At 39.4% G+C, this 13,890-nt stretch overlaps 2 protein-coding genes across 2 annotated transcripts in view; both read left to right on the top strand.

The window, feature by feature from the left end:
- Nucleotides 1-13,890, top strand: part of LOC306861123 (uncharacterized protein) — a gene marked incomplete at its 3' end in the record, with an annotated part of 730,281 nt that overhangs the window by 337,831 nt on the left and 378,560 nt on the right. The window lies entirely within an intron of this gene.
- Nucleotides 1-13,890, top strand: part of LOC306861597 (uncharacterized protein) — a 31,378-nt gene that overhangs the window by 14,924 nt on the left and 2,564 nt on the right. The window contains exons 25-38 of the mRNA XM_079403967.1: nucleotides 4,240-4,506; nucleotides 4,599-4,694; nucleotides 4,829-4,958; nucleotides 5,081-5,208; nucleotides 5,412-5,678; nucleotides 5,769-5,864; nucleotides 5,999-6,128; nucleotides 6,251-6,378; nucleotides 6,587-6,853; nucleotides 6,944-7,039; nucleotides 7,199-7,328; nucleotides 7,498-7,596; nucleotides 13,089-13,273; nucleotides 13,361-13,524. Of these exons, the coding sequence (XP_079260093.1) occupies nucleotides 4,240-4,506; nucleotides 4,599-4,694; nucleotides 4,829-4,958; nucleotides 5,081-5,208; nucleotides 5,412-5,678; nucleotides 5,769-5,864; nucleotides 5,999-6,128; nucleotides 6,251-6,378; nucleotides 6,587-6,853; nucleotides 6,944-7,039; nucleotides 7,199-7,328; nucleotides 7,498-7,596; nucleotides 13,089-13,273; nucleotides 13,361-13,524 (2,183 nt within the window). The remainder of the gene's footprint in view (nucleotides 1-4,239; nucleotides 4,507-4,598; nucleotides 4,695-4,828; nucleotides 4,959-5,080; nucleotides 5,209-5,411; nucleotides 5,679-5,768; nucleotides 5,865-5,998; nucleotides 6,129-6,250; nucleotides 6,379-6,586; nucleotides 6,854-6,943; nucleotides 7,040-7,198; nucleotides 7,329-7,497; nucleotides 7,597-13,088; nucleotides 13,274-13,360; nucleotides 13,525-13,890) is intronic.

Here is a 13,890-nt window from a genome sequence, read left to right on the forward strand (position 1 = left end):
TTCTTTGATTTACATCAATGACAGACTTCAGCAGGTTTCACTTTAAAATCAGCGCTGTCTCTTTAAAACCTTGATGCGCATGACGCGGATCTGACACATATCTTATTTTCTCCAAACTCTTTATGGTCATTTAAGAATTTATAACTCATTTAAGACTATGTTTACGAGATAACTGGCCAAAACTGCATTTTTGAATAATTGTATGTGATTTTGTCCGTTGAAGCGCAGCAGTAGCCCTGTCTAAGCGGTTCAGCGTAGGCCTATGTGTACAGCCGAACGTGCAACCTTTTAAACTATAGCCTAATTCACTGCACCGTTTAGGCGGCGATACCCGAAGTATGTGTCGCCACATTCTCGGGTTATGAAGAATAAAGAAGAGAAAAGTTAATCTTCCGAAATGAAGCAGTAATATCTTCTCAGGCAAAAGTTATTGGAACCATGTCTAGGGACAAGCTGGCCATCACACTGCTCTGACCTTATAAGCCCGTTTGTATCTATTATTTGATTCGCTCTTGACGCTTATGAACAATCACGATGAGCTCGTCTTCGGAAAGATCATTTTATTCGCTTACGCCAGAAACAGCTAATCTCTTTCAAATCTGGCTGTTGTTCTCACTACATTGCATTGTTATATTTCATAAAAGTTTTACCCGCCAACTGGCGACTGACACTGTACTCGCTAACGCTGATTTTTACTTGCATTTGGCGCTTGGCGAGTGTTAATTTTAGGCCCTGATAACACACTTCAAATCGTCAAAGTAAAAGTAATCACCCAACTGAACTACAGAACTTCTATCCTTTAAATAAGAGCAAAACCATTTGAGAGCATTTCCCCGAATGCCTACCCATTAACTTAATCGATTTAAAAGGATGTCAAATGCTGCCGTAAGGTCAAGAAGAATCAGAATGGCACCCGTTCCTGAATCGGCAGCGAGCATTAAGTCATTGTGTACTTTTAAAAGGGCAGTCTCTGTACTAGATTTTGATCTAAAACCAGAAACTGAACTGAATTATCCAAAACTGAATTTTTATTTAAGAACGAGATGTGCTGATGATAAACGGCCTTCTCTAATATTTTGGATAAAAAAGGGAGCTTAGAAAAGGGGCGATAGTTATATAAAACTAAAGGATCCAGTCTAGGATTTTTCAAAAGAGGTTGTATTATGACATGTTTAGGCAAGATGGAACTATACCATTTATTCGGTTACTATTAACAATACTAACAATGTTTGGGCCTACAACATCTAAAACTTGAAGAAGACGACGAGAATGAAATTAGGGTTGGGTCAATAGATGATGCCATCGTCCATCGCTGATGGCTGACAGACATCACGATGTTAAGCCGACATCGTGATTCCACCCCCCACCTCCCTCCCTTCTTCCGTAATCCACCACCCGCCACATCCCAATACCGTGTTCGGAAGGAAATTAAATGTGCTACGGAATCCCTAAAGGGAATAAAATGCCTACGAAATGGGAGGATAAAAAAATATATATATTTCAATACTTTGTCTCGTATTAAATCGTTGGGTAATTACACTGTATATAAATTGCGGGTATCAGGGAGCCGCTACTAATATGCAGGGCTTTAGCTTTCAAATGCGCGCTCATTTCACTTTCACTTTTGAGATTAGCGATCACACGGACTCTATACTACGGAGCGGCAGAACTTACCACACATTTTAAAGATTAGATATTTGTCAGTGGTGCTCAGTATCTGCAAATCATTCACCATTGTCCTATTAGTCATCTCTCCTTACTCTGTGTATGTGGTAAGTGTTGTAAGTAACTTTCATGTGCTGTAATGGGCAACCGCTAGCTAGCGGCTAATGTCCCTTTAGTGGCTCTGTAGAACGCGTTATTTGTTTTCCGTGCCTACCTGCATACGGATTCACGCTTCGGGCACACCCCTAACCCCTCCCCCCGATGTCATCGTCCATCACAATGTTTCCCTGTAGACATCGTCCGAAGCCAATTTGGTAGACATCGCCCAACCCTAAAAAGAATGACATCTGATGCACAATTTGTTGGTTTTAAATGCTGGACTATGTTTACTAAATTAGAAAGTAAAATTGGCTTAAAGTCAGAGAACAATACAGATCCCAAAGAAATGTCTAAAGAATAATCAGAGGTAGGCTGAATGCTAGATCTGATTATCTTGATCTTACCGGTAAAAACTTGTAAGAAATTATCACAAGCTTCTTTAGTAGGATCTGGGTAAATGCGTGTTAATGGATCTAATACAGAGTTATTGTACTAAATAAAACTTTTGGATTAGTATACCTATTAATTAAATCTGAAAAATACTTAAAAGTCTGTCAGTACTAGAAATGACTGTTGACAAAAAGTCTGAAAACTCATTTATAAAAACCTTATTGTATTTAGGTAGTCTGTAAATAAGTGCACAGAGGACTGGATTTACCAGATCAATCTTAAACACCTGTACCTCGAAACTACTATAACAACCAACTGAACACATCTGACATTTAAAACACTTTTTTAAAAATCGTAGCGACCACTCCACCTCTGCCCTTTTCCCTGGGAGTACTCAAAAAGTTTACATTTTGCCATGTTTCAGTCACAAATAAAAAGTCCAACCCGCGAGATAAAATAAAGTCATTAATTAAGAAAGTCTTATTAACAGACCTTGTAATTTTAAAGATGGAGCATAAATGAGGAGTCGAAGATTCTCTTGGGTGCTTTCACACTAGCACTTTTGGTGCACACCCGGGTTCGATTGATGTCAGAGTTCGGTTCGTTTGGATGATGTGAACGCTATCTTCCGAACTTGGGTGCGCAGTACCGTTGTTAAGGACATATTATTTGATAAAAATGTGTTCGTGTGTCTTTCACCAAAGTCCCTTTAAGGCAAGTCATGTCACTCGGCGGCCATCTTTGAAACGCCTCTCGGGCATTCAAGTGCTGCTCCTATCTCTTTGACTGCGGAAACATAAAATTCTCCAAAACTGGTCTCCAAGCTTACGATTAAATTGCATATTTGAAATCACCAATGAAATCTGACAACAGCTGTATCATAAATGTTGTTTATTTTGCTCAAATCGCGTTTCTAAAAGCTTATCTCTAAGGCTAAGGCAGTGCGCATGCGCAGTCCTAGGCGCACGTCTCAGAATGCCGACTGTTTCTATAGCAACCGGGACTTCTAACAGCAGATGCAGTAACGCGCTGACTTTACCGATTAGCGATTGGCTCTTTGCCTCAGAAGGCGGGGCTTCGTTCGATAGAGCAGCCATATTGAGCGTTGCATTTTTTGAGCGTTGCATCCCCAGCTCAGGTACACAAGGTCTTCTGTAATAGCTTTCCATATTAAAGCCCAAAGATGTTATGCAATCAGCGGGCTTCCTCAGACCAAAGTGTAGCCTTTTCAGAGGAACTTGATAGCTGCCTCGCCGCCCCCGTTTTCTGTAACGTCTCTTTGTTTTATGAATATCACAGTCCAGCACACAGCATAGTTTTATGGGTATTCCAAATAAAGTTAATGATTCAGAGGAATGTTTGTATCCTCCATCATTCTCGCTGCACGGACACGTAACATATTCTCAGATGCCCAATAGGAAATCACGGTCATAAACATATGATGGTGCTGTTGTTGTTGTAACAAACGAGCACATAGACGAGGTTACCAAACACAAAACATACAACTTGGTGACTGAGCAACAGCGACGGCTTGTCACACAGGCGCCATCATGCCAGAAGTAATCAAATATGTAAGGGATAACCAACGGCTAGCTGTGCATTAAAGGATTTTAATGCACGACGTGGAGGCAAAGAACCGCCCGATGCGAAGCGGAAAAAAACAGCAATTTTATCACCTTATTGCTGGGGAATATAATGTAGCGATATAGTATCTATCTTTTATTTTATTAATAAAAATCGCGGGGAAGTTTATGTGATCTGCGATCTCTCTCTCTCCGTGTGTGTGCGAGCGAGCGAGTGATGTGTGTTGGTTAGTGTGCATCAATTAAAGCAGCGCATTAATATAGAACGGTGATTAAACGGACTTGAAACTACCTGTGCATTAAACGGTTATACTGCATACCTGCCAGCCAATCAATCCAGTATTCAGACAGACGATGGAATAAATAAATATATTCTACTTCAGTGAAGGGAGTTTTCTCATGTTTAAGTGTACATCTGGATTTTTTTAAAACCTCTTTCCAAAATAAGTGACACTGTTGAGTGGTAGCAGATAATTCTATAGCAATTTGTTCTGAATTTTAGGTGAACAACAACGGTCACCTGACGTTTACTGAACCCCTGTCAGCCTACGTCCCTTATCTGAACGCTGGACTAGATATCATTGCTCCTCTGTGGACTGACCTTTACAATGTCGACAATGGAACTATCTCCTACAGAGAGGACACAAGCAGTGCTGTACTGGCACAAGTCACTCAAGCTGTTAACCAGTATTTCCCTGACGTGCCTTTTACCGCTACATCAGCCTTTGTGGCCACCTGGGACAGTGTGCCGTACTACAGTCATGAAGGGGTAAGACCTCATCTCTGATCTTTGATGAATGCTTTCTGTGTGTTTTTGGTTCTAAATTTTGTCAATCATTATTTGCTGTTGTTTTTTTTAAGGTGGTTACTTTCCAAGTGGTTTTAGTCTCCAATGGTGACCGCTCTTTCGTCCTGATCAACTATGGTGATGTTGCAGAAACATCACAAGTTTGGCTGGTGAGTGGAGTGAAGATCCTTACACAATTTACAAATAGCAGAAATGACTAACAAGGACATAGTTGCGCCGCAATTAATACCTTACTTATAAGAGATAGTTTTTTTAAATACCCTCTTTTTGTTTACTTTTACAGGCTGGTTATGACACAGTGGACTCCCTCAATTCTTTCACAATTCCAGCAGCCAGTGCCCCAGAACTCTCATCCAGCAGTAATATCGACGTGAACGGCCGCTGGTCTTTCCGTGTTGATGGTTCGCTAAACTGTAAGCTAAAGGGTTGCCTATTTGTCTGCGACACGATACTGATACTTTAAAAAAATGCCTTTTAAGAGCTAATGTTCCTCCTGACGTTCTAAACAATTCATTTACGCTTCTTTGTATTCTAGTGCCGGTTAATTTCCTGCCGTTTGGTGATGGAGACATAGTCAATCCCATCTCAGACGATGGAAGCTCTGAAGCCATTTACTTGCAGCAGCCGTTCAAATACTTTGGACGCACATACAATCAGATCTATGTAAGCAGTGGACTATTTCTTTTTGCTTGAAGATATTTTTTCTTATTAAATCAGCAATTAATTATGCTTCATTAATTGTCTCCAATTTGGAGAGTTTTCTCATGTTTAAGTGTACATCTGGATATTTTTAAACCTTTTTGCAAAATGAATGATACTGTTGAGTGGTAGCAGGTAATTCTATAGCAATTTGTTCTGAATTTTAGGTGAACAACAATGGTCACCTGACGTTTACTGAACCCCTGTCAGCCTTTGTTCCCTATCTGAACGCTGGAATAGACATCATTGCCGCTCTGTGGACTGACCTTGACAATAGAAATGGTGGAACTATCTCCTACAGAGAGGACACAAGCAGTGCTGTACTGGCACAAGTCACTCAAGCTGTTAACCAGTATTTCCCTGACGTGCCTTTTACCGCTACATCAGCCTTTGTGGCCACCTGGGACAGTGTGCCGTACATCACTGGTGGAGGGGTAAGACCTCATCTCTGATTTTAGATGAATGCTCTATGAGAGTTTTCAGTTCTGAAAGTTGTCAATTGTTTTTTGTTGTTGTTTTTTAAGGTGGTTACTTTCCAAGTGGTTTTAGTCTCCAATGGTGACCGCTCTTTCGTCCTGATCAACTATGGTGATGTTGCAGAAACAGGACAAGTTTGGCTGGTGAGTGGAGTGAAGATCCTTACACAATTTACAAATAGCAGAAATGACTAACAAGGACATAGTTGCGCCGCAATTAATACCTTATTTATAAGAGATTGTTTTTTTAAATACCCTCTTTTTGTTTACTTCTACAGGCTGGTTATGACACAGTGGACTCCCTCAATTCTTTCACAATTCCAGCAGCCAGTGCCCCAGAACTCTCATCCAGCAGTAATATCGACGTGAACGGCCGCTGGTCTTTCCGTGTTGATGGTTCGCTAAACTGTAAGCAAAAGAGTTACATATTTCTCTGCAAGTTAATTTTGAAACTTTTAATCAGTGCAATTTAAGGGCTTACGTTTTATTGGAAGATCTAAATAAATAATTGACACATCTTTGTATTCTAGTGCCGGTTAATTTCCTGCCGTTTGGGGATGGAGACATAGTCAATCCCATCTCAGACGATGGAAGCTCTGAAGCCATTTACTTGCAGCAGCCTTTCAAATACTTTGGACGCACATACAATCAGATCTATGTAAGTGTTTGACTATAACATTTTGGTTGAAGGTATTTTTCTTTTGATTTTATTATCAGTTAATTACGATTCAGCATTCTTCTTCAATTAATAGTTTTCTCATCTTCAAGTGTACAACTGTAACAGTTTTTTCTAAACCTTATTCCAAAATGAATGGCACTGTTGAGTGGTAGCAGGTAATTCTATAGCAATTTGTTCTGAATTTTAGGTGAACAACAATGGTCACCTGACGTTTACTCAACCCCTGTCAGCCTTTGTTCCCTATCTGAACGCTGGAATAGACATCATTGCCGCTCTGTGGACTGACCTTGACAATAGAAATGGTGGAACTATCTCCTACAGAGAGGACACAAGCAGTGCTGTACTGGCACAAGTCACTCAAGCTGTTAACCAGTATTTCCCTAACGTGCCTTTTACCGCTACATCAGCCTTTGTGGCCACCTGGGACAGTGTGCCGTACATCACTGGTGGAGGGGTAAGACCTCATCTCTGATCTTTGATGAATGCTCTATGAGAGTTTTCAGTTCTGAAAGTTGTCAATTGTTTTTTGTTGTTGTTTTTGAAGGTGGTTACTTTCCAAGTGGTTTTAGTCTCCAATGGTGACCGCTCTTTCATCCTGATCAACTATGGTGATATTGCAGAAACAGGACAAGCTTGGCTGGTGAGTGGAGTGAAGATCCTTACACAATTTACAAATAGCAGAAATGACTAACAAGGACATACTTATGCCCCAATTTATACCTTATTAATAAGTAAGAGATTGTTTTATTTTGCAATAGGATTTGTTTGAGGCTTTAAGTACCCTTTTTTACTTTTACAGGCTGGTTATGACACAGTGGACTCCCTCAGTTCTTTCACAATTCCAGCAGCCAGTGCCCCAGAACTCTCATCCAGCAGTAATATCGACGTGAACGGCCGCTGGTCTTTCCGTGTTGATGGTTCGGCAAACTGTAAGCTGTTTTTTCTGTTTTAACTTGTAGTTTTAATTGTGTAAATATAATGGTTATAATGTTCGGCCATTCTGATGTACTCTCTCTAACCGTACTCCATATGGTTAGGTCAAGATCCCAATCAGTGCATGCTGATTTTTTTGTGCAATTGTCTTCTTTTCTGTTTTAGTTTGTGATAATTGCACTGAAAATGAGGCTTGTCAGGAAAGAAGTGGTATTTATGGCTGTGTTTGCTTGGATGGACCGAGGCCAAATCCTGAAATCTTTGGTAAGTGAAGAGTTTTTTGCAAAAACAGATAACTCCATTTTAATAAATCATGTTTTTTATTGTGCATTCCAAGTAATGTCAATCAAACTGCAGTTGGGTTGTTTTAATTAAGTAATAATACCTCAAACAAATACATGTAACTTACAAAAGGTTCATTTAAAGTATGTTTTTTATATTAAAAGTTAGTTTTTTAGCAAAAGCAGATAACTCCACATTACATGCTTTTCCTTAACCACTGTAACGTGCTGCTCTAGCAAGATCCTGTGAAAACGTTTCCACTTTAATTTTCCTTTTAAACCCTGAAGAAGATATCATGGGTTCGGGTTCATCATGTTCGTCGAAATTATCAATCCTCAATCACTTTTAGTCAGCTTTGATGAAAGTGACTTGCAGCCTTGCCACCTGACCTGAATACATTACATTACATTTACATTGTCATTTAGCAGACGCTTTAATCCAAAGCGATTTACAAATGAGGACAATAGAAGCAATCAAAACCAACAAAAGAGAACAACATGCAAGTGCTATGACAAGTCTCGGTTAGCCTAACGCAGTACACGTAGGTTGCACAAGGTTTTTTTTTTTTTTTTAAGAAACAAGATAGAATAGAAAAAAGAAAGCTAGTGTTAGTTTTTCAAGAAAAGCTAGCAGTTAGAGAATAAATATGCAATTCATAGAGGGTCAAGTGTATGTGTTTTTTTTTTTTTATGAAAATAAGACAGATAGATAAAATAGAATTAGAGAGTGCTAGAGTTAGAGGGTCAAATAAAGATGGAAGAGATGTGTTTTAGCTGTTTCTTGAAGATGGCTAAGGATTCAACTGCTCGGATCGAGTTGGGCAGGTCATTCCACCAGGTGGGAATGATTAATGAAAAAGTCTGTGAAAGTGATTTTGTGCCTCTTTGGGATGGCACAATAATGTGTTGTTCACTTGCAGAACACAAGCTGCTAGAGGGAACTTATGTCTGAAGTACTGAATTTAGGTTAAGGGGTGCAGAGCCAGAGGTGGTTTTGTAGGCAAACATTAATGCCTTGAATTTAATGCGAGCAGCTATTGGTAGCCAGTGCAAATTGATGAACAGAGGTGTGATGTGCGTTCTTTTCCTCTCATTAAAGATTAATCTTGCAGCGGCATTTTGGATTAATTGTAGAGGTTTGATGGAATTGTCTGGAAGACCTGCCAAGAGAGCATTGCAATAGTCAAGTCTGGACAGAACAAGAGCCTGAACAAGGAGTTGTGTTGCATGTTCCGAGAGAAAGGGACTGATCTTCCTAATATTTTATAAAGCAAATCTGCAGAACCGGGCAGTTTTAGCAATGTGGTCTGAGAAATTCAGTTTATCATCGATCACAGCTCCAAGGTTTTTGGCTGTTTTTTAAGGAGTTATGGTTGATGAGCCTAACTGGAAGGTGAAATTGCGATGAAGTGATGGGTTTGCAGAAATTACAAGTAGTTCTGTCTTAGCTAGGTTGAGTTGAAGGTGATGGTCCTTCATTCAGCAAGAAATGCTGTCTTCGGATCATCAGGATGGAATGAGAGGTAGAGTTGAGTGTCATCAGCATAGCAGTGATATGAAAAGCCATGTTTATGAATGACAGAACCTAGTGATGCCATGTAGACAGAGAAGAGAAGTGGTCCAAGAACTGAGCCCTGAGGCACCCCAGTAGCTAGATGTTGCGACTTGGATACCTCACCTCTCCAAGATACTTTGAAGGACCTATCTGAGAGGTGAAGCCTGTGTTATACTTTCCACGTGCGTGAGTCCGCTAGGGTCCACTATGGTATGCATGATGTAACAATCGTCATCGGAGGGTGTGCGCGGTCAGTAGGTGACAAAAGCACCAATTGTACATTGTTGCTACCCGAACCTGTACAATCCGTTGATAAAACAATATAAAGACAGCCAGATGTGCAATACCTCTGGGCAATTGTTTGTTTACATGTTTGTTTACTGCTCAAGCCAATCTACTGTGCATGTATGGAACATGTCCGCGGAGCGGGCCACCAGCGTATACTTTCGGTAGTATAAATACAAGTAGTCCGCATCCACGCTGTACATGTACATGTCCGTATTGCACACGCGTAAAGTATAAGACAGGCTTAAGACTCAAACCACTGAAGTGCGTTCCTGAGATGCCCTTTCCCAATAGGGTTGACAGGAGGATCTGGTGGTAAACCGTATCAAACGCAGCGGACAGATCCAGTAAGATAAGTAATGAAGACTTGGAAGCCGCTCTTGCAAGTCTTAGGGCTTCAACAACTGAGAGCAAGGCAGTTTCGGTCGAATGTCCACTTCTGAAGCCAGATTGGTTGCTGTCCAAGAGGTGGTTCTGTGTGAGAAAGGCAGAGTCTTGGTTCAACACAACTCGTTCAAGTGTTTTTGCAATGAAAGGTAGAAGGGAAACCGGTCTATAGTTCCCTGAAAGAGTTGGGTTAAGAGTGAGTTTCTTAAGAAGTGGGGTGAATACAGCACGCTGATTCGCTAAAAATGACTTATCGGCTTAGGCACACTTAGGCACTAATCTTACAAGCCTTAACAATGGTGAACAAAGTCAATAAAACTACAGCAAAAATAAAAACAGAATTTAGTATGACAAGAATGAACAAAGTGGTGTTGATGAGTTTGAAAAAACAGAGCAAACATAAAGAGAAAATGTGATCTGTATTACGACTCACTGTATGAAGTATACAGAATTTATTACACAAACTTTGTGCTGATAAATGCACAATACTCGATCTTCCGGCATTATGCACATTAACAATGATTTGGGACAAAAATAATGTCACTTTATGTCAAACTATGTGATTGGTGCACTGGGACACAGCCAGGTTTTGAACAGCCTCCTGTGTAGGGCTGCAACAAATGATTATTTTGATAATCGATTAATCTAACGATTATTAGAACTATTAATCGACTAATCGTCGATTATTTAACTGATTAATCAGTAGACTTTTTTTGATTATTCACACTTAGTGAAAATATTAAGTTATACATATTCTGACATTAATAAAGGTCACTTCAGCTTTAGAAAAGCATATTATGTAATTACCATTATTATACAATTAATTGGTAACACTTTACAATAAGGTTCATTAGATAACATGCACTAAAAATTAACAATACTTCTATAGCATTTATTAATCTTAGTTAATGGTCATTTCAGCATTTACTAATGCATTTATAAAAATCACAAGTTGTCACTGTGAACTAACATGAACATATAATGAACAACTGTATTTTTACTAACCAACATTAACAAAGATTAATACATAAATGTAATAAATGCATTGTTCATTCATGTTAATTCATTAATACATTAACTAATGTTATATTATACCTTATTGTAAATTGTTTCCAATTCATTATACAAATAGATGTATTTGGCACACAAAATGAGATGACAGACAGAGACACTCTCTCAGCATTTAATTAGCAACATGAAAAAGTAACTGAATGACACATCATTCCAGTGTTGCCAACTTCTTTTGATGGAAAGTAGCTAAAGCCAGTTTGTGTTAAATGTCTCTATATGATGTCATGCGCTAATTAGCATATTCATGACGTAATCGCGTCATATTACCTTTTACATTTGTTTGTCTCTCTGTGCTCATACTGTATTTTGATGTAGCCAAATTCTCAATAAAACTGTTTTGCTTTATATATTTTACTGTTTATGTTGTCAGTCAATGGGATAAATATGAAATAGTGACTGAAACGCAGCCCTTTAAGAATACATAACCAGCTCTCCCTTCCAAGAAGTTAGACAAAGTCGCTAAGTTGGCAACACTGCATCATTCTGCCTGACATCTCCTTTTATAAGTCATATAGATAAGAAACAAAATAAAGGTAAGTGATAAAACGCTTTGGATGAACTTTATTCACAACATAATGTCTTAAAATACCTTATAGGGTTATGATAACCAAAACAGTCCTTAGCTAGATCAACCTTTGATCTCTGTAAATCAAACTGTCACTTTAATTAAATTATTTTGTCCCACTAATAAAAAATATTTATTTTAATGAATATACTTTACTGGAGTAACGTTACGTTACTGAAAAGCAGAGCTCATGCAAAAATCCACATCGTTGTAATCAGATGCATTTTTAATTGCTGCTTTCACACTGCTGTCAGTTTTTGTTGTGTTTATTTCGTTACTGAGAGGAAAGCATGCAATATATATTTACATATTTATCCAAACGCCGCTTTATCCAAATGCATTTTCTCTGAAGCGCTGTGTGTCGTCTTCTATTGAATTGCATCCAGGAGGGCTGAACTCACAGACTGGAAAAAAAACTGTTGGTTTCTGAAGAGCATTTTTTAAGCTCAAAGTGTGTGGAGACGGCCGTCGCCATCTTGGCTTCGCATCACTTCCGGATAATCGAAAATGGGCAAAAAGGCGGGATGTGGGTGGAGCTGGTTGCTGAAACCAAGCGCGACAGTGGTGACAGCAGCGACAATCGACCTGTCACTTAATTGGTCACGAGTCTTATAGATGAGAAAATAATATCCCCCAAAGTTTTAATCAGATCTCAGAGCTGATAGCCCCATGGGCAGCACTTCGATGTATAGCATGGTTCAAGCGTTGTCTAAAGCCCGGCTCACACTGTGCGATTTTGGCCACGATTTGGTCGTCTGAGACAAATTTTGAAAATCCTAAAAGATTCCTATAATCCTAGGCTAAAATCGGTTGTCTAGATCGCTGGTTTGACATGTTCACCGACCGCCGATTAATGGCCGTTGCGATCAATTTTTTCCTCCGATTAAATTCTGGCAGTGTCAGAAGATTTCAGACACTTTGCTGCAGTGTGACATCTCCTACGACGACCGTCAAACCAAGAACCAATAGGAGCACTGAACTTGATGACGCAATTAGCGCGACAACTTCAAACTCCAACTTCGTTATTTGTAAAAACAATATAGATACAAAGTAAAGTTTACTTAAAGTTTATTTATTAAGGGGCAGGATGTTTAAACTCGAATAACAAAATTACCTCAAGTTCGCTCTGTAGAACTGGAAGTCCATAAAGTCCTCTTTTGCCCAGCCATGACTTGCTCCACACACGTCGTCTTTTTGGGTTTTTTTTTTTAACATCAAGGCATGTAATTAATAAAACTAACGCTACACGTTGCTGTTGTTTGCTAGCTACCATTATAGCGAGAGAACGCGGGTCACGTATTGATGACGTAAAAACTCCGGACAAGTCTTCTTGAGTACGTCCGTTTTTATCGCGTCTTGACTGTCGTACAGTCTGACATTAAGACAACTGAGATCCTACAGTCTGACATGGGGATCATGTTCGTACAGTGTGACAAGCAACAATCGCAAAAGACTATTAAAAATCGCACAGTGTGAGCCCGGCTTAAGTCTGAGCCACTACCCCATTGTCCTATAGAAATAAAAGCAAAAGTACCCCCCCCCCCCCCCCCCCCAAAAAAAAAAACCTTAATAATAATTATTATTTTTTTTATTTATTATTATATTTGTTTAGATGCTGAGGAGTACTGTGCTAGCAGCACTGGCTCCTTATCTCTATCCCGCTGCCAGCTCTTCGAATCTGGTTTTTCTCCTGAGACCCTTCACCTAAATGACCCAACCTGCAGAGGCACCCTTGAGGATGGCAGACTTGTGTTTTATTTTGACAACGAAGAGCACAAATGTGGGACCACACTGACAGTAATGATTTTTCAATGTTTGTTTCATCACTAGAGCTGTATAGATGTAAGTTGACCTGTATCTTGAGATTTGTTCATGTCCTCATAGAACAACAGGACTCACTTCATCTACCAAAACGCCATTCAGTCTAATTTGAGAAGCAATGCTCAGAGCATCATTTCAAGAGAAAGATGGATGAATATTTCATTTTCTTGTGCATATCCTCTGATCCAGACCCTATCTATGCCCATGGGTATCCGAGCTGAAGGCGGGTAAGGCTACTCAGTACCTTCTGAATACAAGAGTGTAGTATTTAAACAGTGAAGAGTTTTCGAATTGAAGTGATTGAGACAAAGCAATACTGTGATTTTGGTAAATCTTCATGTTTTTAACCTTTTGGAATGACATTCAATTTAGAACATTTAACATTCTTTAGAACATGACAGATGCTGCTTATTACATACTCTAAATAATCAAATCAGTTATCTCATTTTGGACTTAACAGAGAATTTCCACCTGATGCAACATGAGTTTAGGGTTTTGATTAAGGATAGAGTGGTTATAGTAAGTCTGCTATTCGGTTTATTTTCTGTTGTGACAGTGCCTAAGGCTCAAGGCTGGTAAGTGAAAGGTTGGTG

The sequence above is a fragment of the Barbus barbus genome (genome assembly GCF_936440315.1).
Source record: "Barbus barbus genome assembly, chromosome: 42".
In the NCBI taxonomy this organism is placed as follows: Eukaryota; Metazoa; Chordata; class Actinopteri; order Cypriniformes; family Cyprinidae; genus Barbus; species Barbus barbus.